The 20346-nt window shown below is 40.3% G+C and overlaps 1 protein-coding gene across 1 annotated transcript in view; it reads right to left on the bottom strand.

The window, feature by feature from the left end:
- VOPP1 (VOPP1 WW domain binding protein) overlaps positions 1–18854 on the bottom strand; it is a 42462-nt gene extending 23608 nt beyond the window's left edge. The window contains exon 1 of the mRNA XM_058181882.1: positions 18307–18854. Coding sequence (XP_058037865.1) covers positions 18307–18357 — 51 coding nt within the window. The 5' untranslated portion in view covers positions 18358–18854. The remainder of the gene's footprint in view (positions 1–18306) is intronic.
- Between the last annotated feature and the right edge of the window lie 1492 nt (positions 18855–20346).

The following is a 20346-nucleotide window of genomic DNA, read 5'->3' on the forward strand; positions in this document are numbered from 1 at the left end:
TTTGAACAGATTTAATTCTCAGCTGAATATCACACTGAACAGTTACACTAGAAGGATATTGACAGAATTACAAGTTTTGTCCACTGGGTCCTATCTCCTCTATGCTTTTGATAAGGGACAAATAAGATTAAATTCATAGCACATTATGAGCATCAGTATAAATGATTTCAATGTTCTGAAACATTCTGTTGCAATACTCTTAGGAACTGAATCCAAGTTTGGGTTTAAAACAACAAAACATTTCTCTGCAAATATCAATGTTAATTTTACTTTTATAATTGTTTAGATATTTTACTTTTTTAATCATATTGAATTTTCACAGGCAGTAGATAGATAGTGTTGGAAGAAATATCCATCTGGTTCAGTTCCAAGCTGGGAGAAAGATGCTGAAAACAACATGGAAGCTGATTGGAATGAGAGGTTTATTGATGAAGCAGAACCAACAACTACATATGATTCAGGGACAGCTGACAAAATGGAGGTGAGAGTGGGTGGGTTTTTATACCTTCTTTGGGCTTTGAATTTGAGCTTCCTGTTCCTGTGCAAGAACATGTCCTTTAATATTCTATTGGCTGTTGTCAGATTACTATGGGATCATTTAGGGGTTATGTAGGTGTCATAGCAGGCTCTATAGGCAAAAGAGGAAATGCAAATCCTAGGTGTTTGTCTGAGCTAATTTGGTCAACCTCTTGCTTATTGTTTATCTGAGCTCCCATGTTTCTGTGACTTTGAAGTTTGGACTGCTCTGGAGGTGGTACAATGAAGGGGCTTGTGTTCTGAAAGGATGTTGGGCAATTTCTATTGTGGCTAATGGCTTTTGTCCTGTGTTTGATCTTGGGTGAGGACTGCTTTTTACTCCTACCATTCTGCCAAAGAGTTTTAAAATATCCTGTCTTGAATGGATTTTTGCCTGCAGTATTTGCTTTCCTTATGAATAGAGCTATCTAGATACTTAGCTTCCTCTTTCAATAAGCTCTTTATCTCTTAAGTGCTGGCATCTGCTGTGGACTATTAAGAAAAACTTGGGAGCTGCTTTCTGTCTTTAAAAGTATGTTTCTCCATTTCTCCTTTCAGGAAATATAATATTCTGCCCTTTTAGGATTTCCCAAAATATTTCATTCTTCTAGAATGAGGGGGGCTCCACAATAGTGTACAGTTTGTATAAATTAGCAAAACTGGTCATCTCACCTAATTGTGTGTGTAACCTTACCCATGTCTTAGAATTTCTGCTTAAGTACAAGACCATAAGGCTTTCTACATTTATCAAATATATAGAACTAATCAATTACTTTAGCAAGTAGTGATAGTCTATTTTAATTTGGCAAATGAAAATCTATATTCTCCTTTCTAGGATTTCCAAAATTTATTTGGAATGATCCTTATGCACACTTTTGGGGAAACAAGAAAATTTATTATTTTCTTCTCAAATCAATTAAAAAACCCAGGGATTGTGAAGTTTCCAAGATTAAAATAAATATATGCATGGAAAGAATGGTTTTTAATTTCTTAATCTGACTCAAATAAATATCTTGTTTATGAGTTGATGGAAATGTTTACTATTTTTTGTTGCTAGAGATTTGACTTTTTTAATGTATGAAAAAGACAAAATTATCTCTGAAATCTTTTTGATATTCAGAGAGATGAGTCATTCATCTGGCATTATAATATAATTAGATTGCATATATGGTGACAATAGAATTATAACACATTCAATCAGTATTTCTTAGTGTCTTTCATTATTCAGATAGCTAATATCAGTTATAGTGTTTTAGTAAGAATTAATGCAGGTTAATAGGAATTAATGCTGGATAGAATCTCAAGAGAATATATTGCAATGTTTGGGTCTTAATTTTTTCAGAAAGGAGTACTATCAATTTGAGTTGCAAAAGATGAAAACTGTCATTAATTGATAGATAGCAAATATATTTATGTCTTAGAACAACTGTATTAGAACTAGCATAATGCCTTTCTCACTCTTCCAGAATAAAAAGTATTTGTATTTACTAGATAATCTAAAAGGTATTGCCTTCTGAATTGACAATATTAAAAAATGGCAGATATTTCAAAACGAAGGAAACTACAGAAGAAAATCTTTTTTCTGTAATTTGCTTCATTTTTAATTGAAAATAAAGACAATCCACAAGTTAGAGATCTTATATGAAATTATTGTAAAGGTAAAAATTCCCCTGTCCACTGGTGTCTGGCTCTAGGGGGGGAATCGGCAACCCGTGGCTCTCGAGTCACATGTGACTCTTTGACCCCTTTTCTGCGGCTCCCTGCCGACTCAATCTCGTGACCTGCTCTCTACCCTGAGACACTTGTCCAACCTGGCCGTGGCCAACACCAACCTCACTAACACGAGAGCTAGTGGGGTAGGAATAGAATCCGGGAAGAAGGTTCGATGGAAGGGGGGACAGGCCCGCAGCTGAGGAGCAAGCACAAGCTGTGGCTGTGGCTTTGCTGAAGATGGCCCTCCTCCTCCTCCTCATATGACCCCCCTGGCCGGCTGTTGCAGGGCCGGGAGGCTGTGCATGAGTGGGGATATCCCTCCTCAAGTGAGTTGCTGGGCTTGTCCAAAGTGCAGCAAAGGTCCGCAGGTTGACTTGGCTGATGGGCGAGCGTCTTAGGCGAGGGCGCTTTGGCTTTCTCCGAGCCTGATCCCCAGGGTGGGCATGTGAGGCTTGGTGGGGCCAGCTCCCTTTTCCCACTGCTCTGAGCTTCTTTACTCCTCCAGCAGAGTTGATTGAAAAGTGTCCCTTGTGTGAGATTTAAAGCCGCCCGGAGGACGCTTTTCAATCAACATTGACACTGGCACCTCTCTGCTCACTTGAGTGTATCCCCGCAACAGCTGGCCAGGGGGTCACGTGAGGAGAAGGAGGAGGGTCATCTTTGGCGAAGCTGCTGCCACGGTTCGTGCTCGTTCCTCAGCCAGCCCGGATTTCCAAAAAATTGCCAAGAAGAAAGAAAAGGAGTAGTGAAGAGCCCCAAGAAGTCCTCGCTGGGTCAGCCCAGCCTCGGGTTTCTGAGAGACAGAGAAGAGACAGACAGAAAGAGGGGGGAGAGAGAGAAAGAGAAATGAGAAAATGATGGAGGGAGAGAAAGAGAGAGGAAAAAGAGAGAGGAACAAAAGAAAGAAAAGGGGGAGAGGGAGAGAGAAATGAGAGCTGAAGGGAGAGAACGAGAGGGGAGAAAAGAGTGAAACAAATGAGAGAGAAATGGGAGAGAAAGAGAGAGAGAGAGAAAGGGAGAAAGAAAGGGAGAGGGAGAGGAAAAAGAAAGAAAGAAAAAGAAAGAAAAAGAAAGAAAGAAAAAGAAAGAAAGAAAGAAAGAAAGAAAGAAAGAAAGAAAGAAAGAAAGAAAGAAAGAAAAGGAGAGGAAAAAGAGAAAAACAGAAATGAGAGGGAGAGAAAGACCACAGAGAGAGAGAAATGAGAGGAAGGAAGGAAGGAAGGAAGGAAGGGAAAGAAAGAAAGAAAGAAAGAAAGAAAGAAAGAAAAGAAAAGAAAAGAAAAGAAAAGAAAAGAAAAGAAAGATGAAAAACAGAAACAAGGGAGAGAGGGAGGAAGAGAGACCCATTTCCCACAGAAGACACCAGGAGCCACAAAACCTGGGTAGGCATGGCTGGGGTGGGGTTCGTGTGACTGGGTGGGAGTGACATTGAGTTGGTCACGCCCACCCATGTTTTGTGGCTCCCAGTGTTTTCTTTTCTGTGGGAAATGGGTCCAAATGGCTCTTTGAGTGTTTAAGGTTGCAGACCCCTGCTCTAAGGTGTATGTGTGCTCACCTCTGTTTTTTACCTGAGGGACCACGGAAATCTGTGGTCATGTAGCCAGCATGACTATATGCCGAGGTGCATGGAATGCTGTTATCTTTCCATCAAAGTGGTACCTATTTATCTACTCACATTTGCATGCTTTCAAACTGCTAGGTGGGCAGGAGCTTAGGCAAGTAATAGGAGCTCACCCCATTGTCCAGCACTCATGTCTCAAACCCAGGCTGTCAGCTTTTGACAAGCTCAGCGTCTTTAACTACTTAGCCACTTGAAATTACTGTACTTTATTTTTTATTTATCACAATGAGACATCACATAGCTTAAGAGATTTACCTTCACACACATCTAGTGCAGAACAGGCATATACTGCAAATAAATTGTGCTAATATAGAGTTCCCAAGTCAGTTGATTTCTCTGACTCAGGGCAGTTACTATTAAAAGAAAATGGAATCCCACTATTCAAGACCTTGGACAGTAGCATAGTAAAAGGGACTTACCAGCCTAAAAAATTTGATTTTTCAAATCTCATAAGCATATTGGTCTCATATCAGGTTGCTACTGGCACATGCATTTGTTGAGCAGATAAGCATAGTACTCCCTAGTTATGGGTGGTCATCATCCTGTGCTGGATTAAAACTTCTTTAACATACAACAAACCCCTGAAACCTCAAATTACAACTCAATTTCTATTGACTTAGTAACTTATTGATTTCTTGACTTAACAACCATCATCTCCATCCATATCCCCAAATACCTTCATTTTTATGCAAAATCGTTTTTATTTATCAAGAAACTTTGATATGGAACTTGATTATTGTTTTTTATTAAAAGAAGGCTCAAGTGTTTCATTTAAAAAAAAAAAGATAATCAACCATTGTTGTTTTTCTCATTTCAGAAACTCTAGGACAGGGGTCTGCAACCTTAAACACTCAAAGAGCCATTTGGACCCATTTCCCACAGAAAACACCGGGAGCCACAAAAACCTTCCTGTGCCTGACTATTTCTTGAGCGGCCACTAGCATATGTAATTGCTAGCATATGTAATTGAATTAAACATTCTGTTTTCTTCTGAAATGTTTCTTTTCTTGGGTTTATCCATAGTTGGCCTACCAGGGGTTGAAAAGCTCAATAAATCACTGGTAGGTGTCGCACATTGGTGGTTGTGATGCATAGTTTGAGTGACAGGGAGCCACAGCAGAGGGATGAAAGAGCCATATGCGGCTCCAGAGCCGCATGTTGTTGACCCCTGCTCTAGGACATTTCTAAATACATCTAGGAACTATCAACACACCTAATAAAACAATATAGGATGTCTTCTACTTAAACTTTTCCTTCTTCAGATTCTTAATATCTTTTTTTACTTTTCCATTTTTCTTATCATCTAGTCTGAGGAAAATTCAGGAGAACAATTTCCAAACTAATTTAGGCAAACTTTATTAAAATGCTTGTCCTATTTTTTTATATGACCAACAAAGTAACTTTGTTGGTCATATAACAAACTGTGATACAAACAATTAATTATCCAGTTTAGGTTTATTTTTAGTCCAAACATCAAACAAACTAAACAGTCTTTGACAAAGATATATTTGATTCATCTTAGATTACAACTTCAAGCTGTCAATCAAAATGTTAACATATCAGGCTGGGTGCAACAACTATAATAGTTATATAGTATATAGTTAATTTATAATAACAATATAATGCATAGCTAGTAATAATATCTATTATTATTTTCAACATCATCTTTGTCGCATTTAATCTGCCATTCTCTCATTCAATTTGGTGACTGGGCTACATGCAAACATTAAACACTCTTCCAAATCTATTAGTTAATTGTTTTGTCTGCAAACAATGACTGATATACATTTACCTTCTTTAACACTAAAATAACAAGCACAGTTTATCAGTAGTAGTTAAACCTTCAAGTATCACTCTTTTTTTCTAGATAAATGATATAAGGAAAATGAAGGAAACTGACTTTGAACACACTGACACATCTCTTCATATTTTCCTGTTCTGCCTTTTCAATCAAAAGCATACAAAGAGCCTACATTAATATGGGGAGAGTGGGAATCAGATTCCAGCTATCTACACTGCCACATCCCTAAAAGGTTAAGTAATATAATTTAATTTTCTTTAGGAATTACATAAGGAAATTACATGATTATTATTCTGTTCAGTTCAGAATCTCTTCCATCGGGCCCACAGAATTTGCTTCTATCTACTAAAATAATTTCTCTTTTCATCTTTGCTCAACTGAGACAGGAAAAAGAAAGTATTGTGCTACATAATATTTCCCTGTCTTCTTGTTTTTAGCACTGCATATTCTGCTTCCATAAAGGGAATTCCCTTAATCCAGTTAATGCCAATAACCCATAGCTAAAGGTGCTTTGAAATTTCATTGATCTGTTATCACAGAGCAGAGCAGAAGGCAAGGTTAGCAAGCAAGCATTTTATCGAGTTGCTTACAGATACCATATTACATCAGCTTCCTGAGCACTTAGGAACAAACACTAGTTAACTTAAGATAAGAGCAACCTTGCCTTGATTATATAATTATCTCTAACTTGCTTGTTTCACTGGGAATTTTACAAAGATAACAAATGCAGGAAGACAAGTTTGTTTCTACTTTTCATATGGCCTGTGCTCAGCACTTAGGATCTTCCCTGCCAGAATTTTGTGGTCTGCACCTTACCTGTTTCATAATGGCTTCTGGCAAGCTTTCTCCCTGGAAGAACCTTTAACTTTTAGCTTGTTCAAGATAAACTAAATAGCTTTTAGTATGTCTTTTGTTTGCTGATTTGAGGATTTTACATACTATTGGTCCCACACCTACCCTTCACTTCTTTCAGACTCAGAAAGGGAATTATTTATTTCAGAAGAAGTGTCTTATTTTCTTTCTCTGAAAGATTTACTTTAAAACTCTAATTGTAATATCAGAAGTCCTCTTGCCACATCACAATTCTATTAACAGCTTACAAATGCAAAATAAAAATCTCATAAAGAATGGATAACAGAAGAATACATTATGATATCCTAAAGTCAAGACTATAGATAAGAATCATGTTTTAAAAAAGAAAGAACCAAAATGATAAACCACATGCAAGTAATCTTCAACTTAAAATCATTCGTTCATTCATTGACTCATTGAAGTTACAATGACACTGAAAAAAGTGACTTACAACCATTTCTTACACTTATGACTGTCAGAGCATCCCCACAGTCACATGATCCAAATTTGGATGCTTGGAAACTGGCATATATTTATAATAGCTGGGGTTATTTGCAACCTTCCCAGCTGGCTTCTAACAAGCAAAGTCAATAGAGGAAACCAGATTCACTTAACAACTGCATGGTTCATTTAACAACTTCAGTGATTCACTTAATAACTATGACAAAAAGATCGTAAAATTGGGCATAACTCACTTAATCATCTTGCTTAAGAATAGAAATTCTGGTCTTAATCAGTCATAAGTTAAGGACTACCTGTATATCCAAATTTGATTTTAATTCTGTTACTGTTAACCTTTCTAGATTTGATTTCTGCAAATTTAGTTATATGTACTAACACATGTTTTAGTACATACATGGGTTTGCAGAAAAGATACTACAATGCAGTATTACACTTTTAAAAAAAATACTGGATTAGAGTGCAGAAAACAGCAACAAAGATGATCAAGAGGCTGGAGGTTAAAAACTATGAAGAACGGTTGCAGGATTTGGGTATGTCTAACCTATTGAAAAGAAGGACTAGGGGTAACAGGATAGCAGTGTTCCAATATCTAATTGCCTAATTGCTATAGATGTGTACTAAAAGCCACCCAACCAACCATATGAAATAGGTGAACTTTTTGCTAATCAGTTAGCTGAGGTGTGAAGGAAACCCACCGCTATACTGATGGCAGTCTTTAACTATCAACAGGGAAATAAACCTTGCAGCAAGTGGGAGATCAAATAGCTTCTTGATGTGCCTAGCTAACAATTATGTCATCTTTAAAGTGAAGGAAAGAATTAGAGGGTCAGCTATACTGGACTTAAATCTTACTCACAGAGAAAAAACGGCTAAAGGAGTAAAAGTTGTAGGAACTTTGGGGGAGAATGACCATATCATACTAGAATACTGACATAATGCAAGCACAGGCAACTGAACAAATTCAGGCTAGTTTTTAGACTTTAAGAGAGCTGACTTCAGCAGACTAAGAGGACAGAATAGGAAGGAGTCCATGAATAGAAATCCTAGAGGATAGAAATTCAGAAACTCTGGATTGAAAACTCTGAAAAACAATAAAAAGCTCAAACAAAACCAGTATCATAGACAAAAAAAAACAAGATATTCCAGATGACAGCAGCATGAGCTCTCTGACAAACAGAGGGACAAAAGGACAAGTATAAAACACTGGAAATTTTTAAGAAAATGTTGGATAACCATCTGACTGAGATGGTGTAGGGTTTCCTGCCTGGGCAGGGGGTTGGACTAGAAGGCCTCCAAGGTCCCTTCCAACTCTGATGTTATGTTATGTTAAAATTTCGAATTAGTAATTGTATTTAATATAGGGCTGAAGTCAAAAGTTAGTATAGTATATGCTAAGGTCTCTTGCTTCCTGTCTGCTGTTCTTTTTGCTGCCTATTACTGCTGAGTCATTAGAGTTATGCTCACATCTCCTATTGACCATTTCCCTTTCTTGGGAGCTTTTGGGCCAAACAATGACAAACTAAGCAGTCACAACAGTGAATAATAAAGAGTTTATATTTACATGTAGGAAATACATTGGCCAAGCCATATTTTTCTCTTCTATCTTATGAGATATAAATCAATGACAAATTATCATTTCCAATAAAATTATACAACAGGTCTATCTGAGACATCTTGAGTAATTCTCAAGTACAGCCTCAGAAACAAGGATTTTGCACTGGGGTTTGCAAATAATGCAGGAAGACTATATTAAATTATGAACTAAATTTAGTCTTAAGAATACAGAACATATTTAATTAGTCCATTTTCTAATGCAAGTGCTTATATTTAAAAAGTTATCTTAAATTCTCAGAAATAGATGGAGCAGTAATCAAAAGAATAAAGAATCGCTTAGAAACAGTGGTGGACTCCTGCCGGTTTGCACTGGTTCTCCCAAACCGTATGTTACTTTTCTGAGCAGTTCAGAGAACCAGTTGTTGGAAGAAATATTTTCCCACTTTACAGGGCTTATCCCACAAGGAACGCAGGAAGGAAAGATTCTAGTGTGCCTGTATTTCTAGTCTAATCCTTAATTGCCGCCCCTGCTGCTTTAAGTGCCCACACTGTCTGTAGCTGAGCTTCTCTAGAGTTCCACCCGACCCCAATAGTTTCTGGTGATACTTTTATTCTTGGGACTTGAACAGCTATTTACAGAAGGGTTGGCATAGCCATAGAAGAAATGGCTGAGAGGCAGGATGCAAGCTTGGCATTCTGATTTTTTTTACTGCCTTTCTGAGGGCATGTAATTTTTCTTTAAATCTGGATGATTACCTTAGGATATCTTGTGAGGTGAGTGAGTCCAGATGGTATCTTTAAGTGGTGCAAATGGATCTATTGCTGCTCCTGGGTGCTTTGTCAGTTCACAGGAGTCTCTTGTCTATGGGGATTCTTCAGTCATCCAGGTCATGGTTGTCCCAAAGATGCTTTTTTCAAGAGGCAACTGGACTTTCTTGGATCCAGAAAGGCCAGTTGCCTGTTGAAAAAGCATCTTTGGGACAGGTGTCTCTTGCATTGCTTCAGAGTAGGTAAGGCACATGATTGCTCACTGATAATAAATGGATCCACATTCCAATTTGTTATAGTTTGCTCTCATGATAATAGGGTCTAGTAACATGGCATCAATTGTAGAAAGTTAGCACCCACCCCTCTCCCAGAAAAATGAAATATTTTGAGAAATATTAAAAAGGAAGAATATATTTCCCTGGATGAGAAATGGAGAAATTTGTTTTCTTAGAGGGAGGAAGCAGCCCCCACCTTCCTTAATAGCCCACAGCAGATGTCAGCAATTAAGAGATAAAGAGATAGCTCTATTCATAGGCAGAAAGTCCCTGCAGCAAGGTCTGAACAAAGGCAGAATGGGATTACCCTCACTCAAGGTGTTAATTTGTCTCTTTAGCTCAGCATTTTGTAGCCTAAATATGCCTATCACTTTCTGGAGAGCTTAAATGACCTCTCTGCTAAAGGATTTCACTTTATGAGCAAGAGTTGGCTGTATTTTAACTATTTTAATTCCTCAATGTGCTCTGGCTCCCTGCCTGATTTGTAATTTGGGTTGCAGATATTGCTGAGAAAAAGGAAGGTATTCAGACAGAATGCTTTAGCTTTCCATGACAGCTGTGACTCATTGATCTTCAATGTGTGTTCCCCCATTTCTAATCTAATAATTAGTATTTAGGGCAGCTTTTTGCAAGCAAAGAAGCTTTTTGTATTTTTGCATAGGTAATCCTTGATTTACAATAGTACATTTAGTGACCATTCAAAGTTACAATGGTACTGGAAATGTAAACAGATACCTAATTCCTATTACCATATGTAGTGGACCTGTCCAATAGAGAAAAAATATTGGTTTAAGATAAAAAGGTGGTTAGAAAAAATGACAAAACAAGAAATAAATTTAAAACCAAAATTGTTTTTAGGTATATTACTGGGTATATTACTGGGAAAATGTAATAAAAAAATATATTTAATATTACATGTGATAATGGCAGCAAGAATTATGTATGCACAAAATTGGAAAAATGAAAATATACCCATAGATGAAAATGTAATAAAGAAAATATTAGACTGTGCTAAAATGGACAGGTTAACTATGAAAATTAAGGACAAAGAAGAAACAGAGTACTATTTAACTTGGGACCTACCAGTATTTTATAAATAGAAGCAGAAGTTAGTAATTTATAATTAAGGACAATCAATAAAATAAAAGTAAATATATATATAAGCAATAATACCATAAGCAATATTATCACTGGATTATACTTGATTATAATTAAATTGTATAGGGCGATTAGAGGGAAGATTATATTGTATGTATTATATAACTAATTATAATGGTTATAATTAGGGTGTGTATAAAACTATGTATATTTAAAAGAGATTTGATACAGATAGCACACTGCCATTGCAGAAATGGAAACAGTATGTATAACAAAGGAAAAAGTATAATAAAAATAATTATTTTTTAAAAAGTTACAATGGACGGAGTGGCTCAGAGGCTAGGACGTTGGGCTTGTCGATCGAAAAGTTGGCAGCTCAGCAGTTCGAATCCCTAATGCTGCCATGTAATGGGGTGAGCTCCCGTTACTTGTCCCAGGTTCTGCCAACCTAGCAGTTTTGAAAGCACATAAAAATGCAAGTAGAAAAAATAGGGACCACTTTTGTGGGAAGGTAACAGCGTTCCGTGCACCTTTATTTATTTTATTTATTTATTTATTTATCGTATTTGTATACCGCCCTATCTCCCTAGGGACTCAGGGCGGTTCACAGGCAAATAAAAAGGTACATATAAATACAGAATAAAATATCAATTAAAAAACTTATTCTACACAGCCAAATAACTAAAAAAGAACAATATAAATAATAAAACCCATTAAAACCCGTATAAATTTAAAATCTAATCCAGTCCTGCGCAGATGAATAGATATGTTTTAAGCTCACGGCGGAAGGTTCGGAGGTCCGGAAGTTGACGAAGTCCTGGGGGGAGTTCGTTCCAGAGGGTGGGAGCCCCCACAGAGAAGGCCCTTCCCCTGGGTGTCGCCAAACGACACTGTCTAGCAGACGGCACCCTGAGGAGTCCCTCTCTGTGAGAGCGCACGGGTTGGTGAGAGGTATTCGGTAGCAGCAGGCGGTCCCGTAAATAGCCCGGCCCTATGCCATGGAGCGCTTTAAAGATAGTTACCAGAACCTTGAAGCGCACCTGGAAGGCCACAGGTAGCCAGTGCAGTCTGCGCAGGAGAGGTGTCACATGGGAGCCACGAGGGGCTCCCTCTATCACCCGTGCAGCCACATTCTGAACTAACTGAAGCCTCTGGGTGCCCTTCAAGGGGAGCCCCATGTAGAGAGCATTGCAGTAATCCAGACGAGACGTCACGAGGGCGTGAGTGACCCTGCGTAGGGCATCCCGGTCTAGAAAGGGGCGCAACTGGCGAACAAGGCGAACCTGGTAAAAAGCTCTCCTGGAGACGGCCGTCAAATGATCTTCAAAAGACAGCCGTTCATCCAGGAGGACACCCAAGTTGCGCACCCTCTCCATCGGGGCCAATGACTCGCCCCCCAACAGTCAGCCGCGGACTCAGCTGACTGTACCGGGATGCCGGCATCCACAGCCACTCTGTCTTGGAGGGATTGAGCTTGAGCCTGTTTCTCCCCATCCAGACCCGTACGGCTTCCAGACACCGGGACAGCACTTCGATAGCTTCGTTGGGGTGGCCCGGTGTGGAAAAGTACAGCTGAGTGTCATCAGCGTACAGCTGGTACCTCACACCGAAGCCACTGATGATCTCACCCAACGGCTTCATATAGATGTTGAACAGAAGGGGCGAGAGAATCGACCCCTGCGGCACCCCACAAGTGAGGCGACTCGGGGCCGACCTCTGCCCCCCTGTCAACACCGTCTGCGACCGATCGGAGAGATAGGAGGAGAACCACCGATAAACGGTGCCTCCCACTCCCAATCCCTCCAACCGGCGCAGCAGGATACCATGGTCGATGGTATCAAAAGCCGCTGAGAGGTCTAATAGGACTAGGGCAGAGGAGCAACCCCTATCCCTGGCCCTCCAGAGATCATCCACCAACGCAACCAAAGCCGTCTCGGTGCTGTAACCGGGCCGGAAACCAGACTGGAACGGGTCTAGATAGACAGTTTCCTCCAGGTGCCGGGGAAACTGACATGCCACCATAGTCTCTACAACCTTCGCCGCAAAGCGAAGGTTGGAGACCGGACGATAATTACCTAAAACAGCTGGGTCCAGGGAAGGCTTCTTGAGGAGGGGCCTCACCACTGCCTCTTTCAAGGCGGTCGGAAAGACTCCCTCCAACAAAGAAGCGTTCGTAATCGCCTGGAGCCAGCCTCGTGTCACCTCCTGAGTGGCCAGTACCAACCAGAAGGGGCACGGGTCCAGTAAACACGTGGTGGCATTCAACCTACCCAGCAACCTGTCCATGTCCTTGGGAGCCACAGGGTCAAACTCATCCCAAACAATGTCAACAAGACCGCCCTCAGACGCCCCATCTGGATCCCTGCAATTTTGGTCCAGACCGTCCCGAAGCTGAACGATTTTATCGTATAGATAACCGTTAAACTCCTCAGCACGTCCCTGCAACGGGTCATCCCGCTCCCCCTGGTGAAGGAGGGAACGGGTCACCCGAAACAGGGCGGCTGAGCGGTTATCTGCCAACGCAATGAGGGACGAGACGTAGCAACGTCTCGCTTCCCTCAGTGCCACAAGGTAGGTCCTATTATAGGACCTAACTTGTGTCCGATCAGCCTCCGAACGACTGGACCTCCACGAACTCTCTAGGCGTCTTCTCCGGCGTTTCATCCCCCTCAGCTCCTCGGAGAACCAAGGAGCCGGTTGGGATCTACGCCGGGTCAGAGGCTGCAAAGGCACGACGCGGTCTAAAGCCCCAGCCGCGGCCCGTTCCCAGGCCGCGACTAGTTCTTCAGCCGTGCCGTGAGCCAGACCCTCAGGAAATGGCTCAAGCTCCGTCTGGAACCTCTCCGGGTCCATCAGGCACCTGGGACGGAACCAACATATTGGTTCCGTCTCCCTGCGGCGGTGAGTAGCAGTCAGAAAGTCTAGGTGAAGGAGGGAGTGATCTGACCATGACAAAGGTTCAATGACTTCATCCCTCAAGTCCAGATCCTTCAACCACTGACCAGAGATAAAAATCAAATCCAGCGTGCGTGTGAGTAGGGCCATCGACTACTTGGGTCAGGTCCAAGGCCGTCATGGAAGCCATGAACTCCCGAGCTGCTGTCGATGATTTGCCAGAAGATGGCAAGTTGAAGTCCCCCATGACTATAAGTCTGGGGGTCTCCACTGCCACCCCAGCCAGCACTTCCAAGAGCTCGGGCAGGGCGGCTGTCATGTAGCAAGGAGCCAGGTACGCGACAAACAAGCCCATCTGACACCTATGACCCCACCTCACAAAGAGGGATTCACACCCGGCAATCTGAGGTACAGTGGTCTCCCTCGGCGTTGAGTCATGCCAGCCACATGACCACGGAGACGTCTTCAGATAGCGCTGGATCTTCAGCTTTGAAACGGAGATGAGCACCGCCCCCTAGAGTTGCCAATGTCTAGCACGTATGTGCAAGAGGAACCTTTACCTTTACCTTTTACAATGGCACTGAAAAAAGTGACTTATGACTGTTTCACACTTATGGCTATTGAAGCATCCCCATGGTCACGAGAGGCCGGACAAAGCTAAGTGCCCCTCGATGTGCGTGACATCATGTTGGCCATGCCCACTAAATCACATGACCACCCAGCCAAGCCTATCCAGTTGGTCATTAGGGCAGAGAACCTGTTCTTAAATTATTTGAAGTCCACCACTGCTTAGAAACAATATACTGGGTCTAATCTGCAATCTTCTCTGTGGCTTGTGGAAAGGCACAAACATTTAATGTAAAATGGTTCCAAAAATTTGGGAGAAAGTAGAGAACATTATTTAGAAAAATGAGATGTTACTGATAGCAAAGAGAAATAAAGCACTGAGACTGAGAAATTAACCAGCCTTGGGTTTTTAGAAAGAAAACTCTACAGAACAGAATTAAGTGAAATCCTAACTCAAGGTAGCACAATAATTTTTATAAAGTGTGAGGATGGAAAAGCATTGACATCTGCACTTGATCCTATATTTTGAACTGAATGAGACCTTCAGGATCTGTACACACATATAAAAAAAACTTCACAGAATAGGACAATTCTATAACATCATAGATCTATAATTGGCCAAGAAAGCCAATGAGATGGGAAAGCTTGCATAATAATCTTCCATACAAAGAACTGTAGTATTCCTGCTATCATTTATTCTAGACTCTTTACTTTTGACTTGACAAAAGTTATCATGCAATACTAATATACCTCAAGAACATCTTGCATTATCATTATTGGTCATTAAAGGACCAAAAATTTTAATATAGGATAACAAAATGCTTTTTTGAAGCCTAGCATAATATTGCTAATTCTTGAAGAGACATGGATCAAAACAGTATCCCACAAGTTTATTTGTTGTATGCCCATTTCCCCAATTGGCCATGAGTCTAATTTCAACCAAAGAAAACCCCTCATCTCCCAGACTTATAAAGGCAGTGATTCAGCATGTATATGTTGCTTTTAATTTATCAAATACCAAAGCTGAAAGATCACAAAAATCTAGAGATGAAAGCTGAGGTTTGCTTAATATTAAAATCTGTAAAACATTTTTATGCTTCATCTATATGAAAACAATCAAACCAATGAAATACTCAGAGGATATTGTAGCTATTTCCATAAGAGCTATCTGTAGGAAATGAAGAAGCAGAACCTGGGTTGAATGAGGAGAGAATTCTGCCTAGAATCAATACATGGCCACAAATGTTCCTCCAAGTCCAGCCACCCTTGAATTCTGTTGACTCTTATTTAGTGTCAATCTAGTGCTGACCATTAGTTGACTAGATTCTTGTGTATAGGCTTGAGCAATAAATCTTCTTAACTGGAACTTGGTTCTGATTCTGATTCTTCATTCCTGACATTTTCCAAGCAAAGTTGGAACCCAAGAAGCCCATCCTTGACATATATCTTTGAAGGAAGATTCGATTGCATGTTTGGATGGGTCTAGGAAAGAATTTTGTCACAGGAATTTGCTGCCAATCAGAAAATGTTGGCATATAATACAATATATGGCATGAATAATATAAATAATAATATAAATTTGACATACCTATTATTAAATACGTTCATTGTTTTAACAGAAAATAACATACTTTTACTGAAGAGATTCTCCAGTTTTACATTATAAACTATGGCTATTGTATATTCTAATCCACAACACTCTATTATAACCAAAATGTATATAAAGTGGTACAAATTTTGTAGATCCAGCATTACATTGAATGTGAAAATTAATAAAGCTAGTAGATGTGTGCAAATCTTGTGGCATGGATGACTATACTCTTGGGCATAGACTCTTATATTAACTAAGAAACTGGATAATGAGTTTGGCTATATAGATAAGGAAAAAGGCTGAATGATTAGGGTCATTCGGGAAGGGATCCATGATAATATGTCCCCTTTAATTGGTCTCATACCAGTGTAAGATTATCATTATATAAAGCTACAAAGCCTACTTTCTATTTTTTAATCTGAGCAGCATATATACCCATCTTCTTCATATTCCCATCTCCCTACTCTGGTCAATATTTTGCTAATACACAGAATATACCTGGGAAACAACTTAGTCAACAATAAACATGAAAAGACCAAATATCCATTCTAAAAAAGCACTAGAATCTGCCTTGAAGTTAGAATCCCTTCCTTTAAAAAAGTGACTCCTTAATGATGCCAGATGTGCAGAAAGCCTTGATGAAAAGGAATTGTGATGGAAGAGATTAAAAAAGCAACACACACTTGATGAAACCTTAGTAACTGGTGCTGAAAACATCTATTTTTAAATCCCACAAAGCTTACTGAAATATTACAGGGCCTCTGAGTTGGATTGTACATTGCAATCTTAATTTTTAATTGTTCTATGAAGCAGTTTGCTCTACAATCCCTGGTTGTATTTTCTGATGGTCTCAGTTTAAAGGCAGAGAGAGGAAAAGGGCATATCAATAGTTACCAAGCTCAGGAAATATAGTAAAGTAAAAGAACAAATTCTAGAAGGAGAACCTTTATTGAATTCTATGTTTTATGAAACAGGGAACTTTAACTCACACTACTAGCAAGATCAGTAATGAATATATTATGAGAATGAAGATTTTATACATATATATATAGTGGACTGGTCCCAAAGAGAAGTAGAAATCCTGGATAAGAAGACCAGAAAAATAAAGTCAATGAAATCATGCCTTTCATCCATGCAATGACATTGACAAACTGCTGAGGAGTATAAAAACACAGGACCACTAGAATAGTAACAAAAAGTGGTTAAGAAAAACTAGCTGAACCTTCTTCCACTAATTTCTGGAAAGAACAACGTCATAGCAGTCTCTAAGTCGAAATCTTACATCTCATTTGCTCCCCAAAGTATGACCTGATCTGACCTATGAATAGTCCTGGTTGTTCAGTTCCATCCAGCCTTAGGACATATCAGGTTAACTCAGAATTTAGCTTTTTATCTTAGCTTCCTGAAATCTAAATATGGCCCTGAGCCTAAGCTTTTTTGCATAATTACCACCTATCCTTACTTTTCTGAAATTGCAAATAGAGCTTTTCAGCACATAGAAATCTCCAAAGTTTTTGATAACCTGCTGAATTTAACTTATATAATTCAGCTTTTGGGAGAAATGTATAATAGAATTAAGAAAGTACATACCAAAACAAGTACAAAACCCCTGAGCATATGCTGCAACTCACAGGAGGGCAGGTATGAGAACAGCTGAGTTAACGTCATCCTTAATAAACATAATGGCACTCCCTCACAGCTATTTCTATGGGGGGAAAGACACCTCCTTGCCAAATGTGCACTTCTAGCAGCAGACTCCTCAGACATATGGATTATATACACAAAGCCGGAGGCCTTTGGCCCATTTAGGACTTAGCCTCTTTAGGAAATTTAAAACATATTAATCAGATTGTGATCTTCCCGGTAAAAAATTTCTTTAAAGATTCTTTCCTAATCAACACAGCGATTAGAGACTCAAAAAGCTTATGTGATACGCCTCTTCAACACCTTTAGTTACCCTTGTGCTCTCTTTATAAACCAAAGTGTATAATAAGAAAAAGAAAAAGAATAGGGGAGGGGAGGGGATGGGATGGGATAATTTCACACTGAAATTTAATTTAGTTTCAGACAGGCCAGTTAAAACTCATTGTTTAAGTCCAAGATGTACATTGAAGGCAACTTGGAAAAAACAGCAAATCAATCATGCAAGGGAAACTGGAATCTTAACCAAAGCATTATTTCCTGTATGGAAATTTAGTAAAGAAAAAATGCCTCAAAACATTAAGTAGCCTTTTCTATGTGTCATTAAATTTCCCATAGCTACTTTTCAGGGAGAAAAAGAATTATTCATTGGAAAATAACATACATATAAAATCTGGTCTAAGATGGCAAACCATATGTGAGCTGAGTAACTTCAGACTTTACCAAGCATCCCCTCTTACAAAAGAGAAAGCAATGTTGACACAAAGAACCCTTCTCTTCCAAATCCTCGGTACAGGTTTGAGAAATGTTTGGTGGCTCCTCTCAACTTGGCTGCCTACCTTGATTCCAATCTCTGCAAACCTCAGAGCTCACTCCCATCACAACCCTGCTGTGCAAAACATTTTCAAAGAATTTGCATTTACAGACGTCATTTTTGGCCCTTTCAATTTACCTCCAGGAATAAGAAGAGCAGCACTAATAATCCCTGCTGAAAAGGGCTCATTTCTCCTTTTTTTCCTCAGTCGAGGGTTTCTCTTTCTGCCTGGTTTACTCAGATGCACTTGGAAGCTGTCAGTAGGAGCGGCATTCCCTCCAGCATTCCGTCTTTAAAGGGTGCAAAAAGGAAGAGATGTCTCAAGAACGGAGTAGGGGTGAGGCGTGGTGGTGGCAAAAGACTCCAAGTGTCCGGAGAGAGAAAGGAGAAGCAAAGATCAAAGAGACAAAAGGATCCTCAATCCTTTGCTTAGATTTGAAATGGAAACAATCGTTCACTTTCCAGGAGAGAGGAAAAGAACCTGATTAGAGCTCCGGATTTCCACAATCTCTGGAAAACGCCTCTTATTTAGGCTACCAATCACGGCATGTCTCCAGTTATTGATGACTCCGGACGTCGATCCTGCTCCGGGAGCAATCCCCAGTGACCAGGAAGGGCGGGAGGGCTACTCTAGGCGGAGCGCCTAGAAGCAGCACAAAGAGAGGCCGCAACGCAGTTGGCGGAAGCGGAATGAATCGTGGGGCAGGATTTGTAGTCCCCGCCCCGGGACCGCCTCGCAGACTTCGCTAAGCAGTAGCTGCTTCTCTGGCCCATGGGGCTGCCTCCCACTACTTCGATAGGAAAAGCGGGAGGCAACCAGGGCACGGGAAGGAGGCGCGCTACCTACCGCCGAGCAGCAAAACGAGAAGTCGGGAAATGAGTCGACAGCGGCCGGCCGTGGAAGGAGACCTTTGTGGTGTACATTAATTCATCTCTGCCATTTCTTCTGCGCGGTGATTTACAAAGTAATGGGGAACGGGGAAATTTCCAGCTACATAGGTGTTAATTCTTAATATATATTGCAACAATAAAATAAACTCCAGAAGTTGAGCGGATATTTCTTGCTAGCTAGGTAAGGGGTTTGCAGCATCTTAAAAAGCAAAATGAAAAATGTCAAGCTAGACACACACACACACACTTTAATTCTATGTAAATCTACTTTACAATCCCAACCCTGAACCCTCTAAAGGCACTGGAGTCCATGCAATTCGATTGGTAATAAATCAAATTAAAGAACTTGATCTTTTACATAATATCCAGCTTTACATGCTCTTCACAGGCCAAGTCAAGATGTTATGGAAGTCCTATACCAGGATTATAAGGCTGTGGAGGGATGGATAGAAAGATGTTCACATTTAATCCCAGCAAAATGGAGTTGCTGCTGTCCAGGAAGATCTTAGCTCTGCTGCTGACTGGGGGTTGCTCTTTCCTTGAAGGAGCATGTTCTGTATTTGGAGATCCGTCTAGACTCTGAACTTTTGTTAAGTAGCAGTCAAGCCAAGAACCTCCACCCCACACCCCCCAGGATGTTCTGCCAATTGTGGTCCCACCTGGATCCTAAAATCTGGCAAATGTTAACTCCCATCCTCATAGTTACACAATAGAATTCCTGCTGTATATTTTATGAAGAGCCAATTCAGTGTAATGGTTAAGGCATCCAGCTAGAAACCAGGAGACTAGTGTTAGTTCTTTCTTAAGTACAAAATCAGCTGGTTGCTTTTGGACCAGTTACTTACTCTCAGTCCTAGGAGGCAGGAAATGGCAAGCCACTTCTGAAATCATGTCAAGAAAACTGCATCAGGAATCAGTGCTAACTTGAAGGCACCTCCTCCCCCTCCCCCAAAGGTTCAATATATATATTGAAAATGGCCAAGAAACTGCAGTAAGATAACATGTAGCAGCCCAAAAGCTAGCTCATGTTGATCACTGCCACTATAATATAAAATTTATCTCCAGTTGCCTTGTTGATTACTGCTAGATTTCCAAGTCCAATTAAAAGTCCCAAAGAACATAATAGCACCCATGCTTTGGAATATCCTAATTTAGGAGTGATGCCTTGCCCCTTCTTGCTGGTACTTACATAACATAACAACAGAGTTGGAAGGGACCTTGGAGGCCTTCTAGTCCAACCCCCTGCCTAGGCAGGAACCCTACACCATCTCAGTCAGATGGTTATCC

Source organism: Ahaetulla prasina, chromosome 4 (assembly GCF_028640845.1).
Source record: "Ahaetulla prasina isolate Xishuangbanna chromosome 4, ASM2864084v1, whole genome shotgun sequence".
Classification (NCBI taxonomy): Eukaryota; Metazoa; Chordata; class Lepidosauria; order Squamata; family Colubridae; genus Ahaetulla; species Ahaetulla prasina.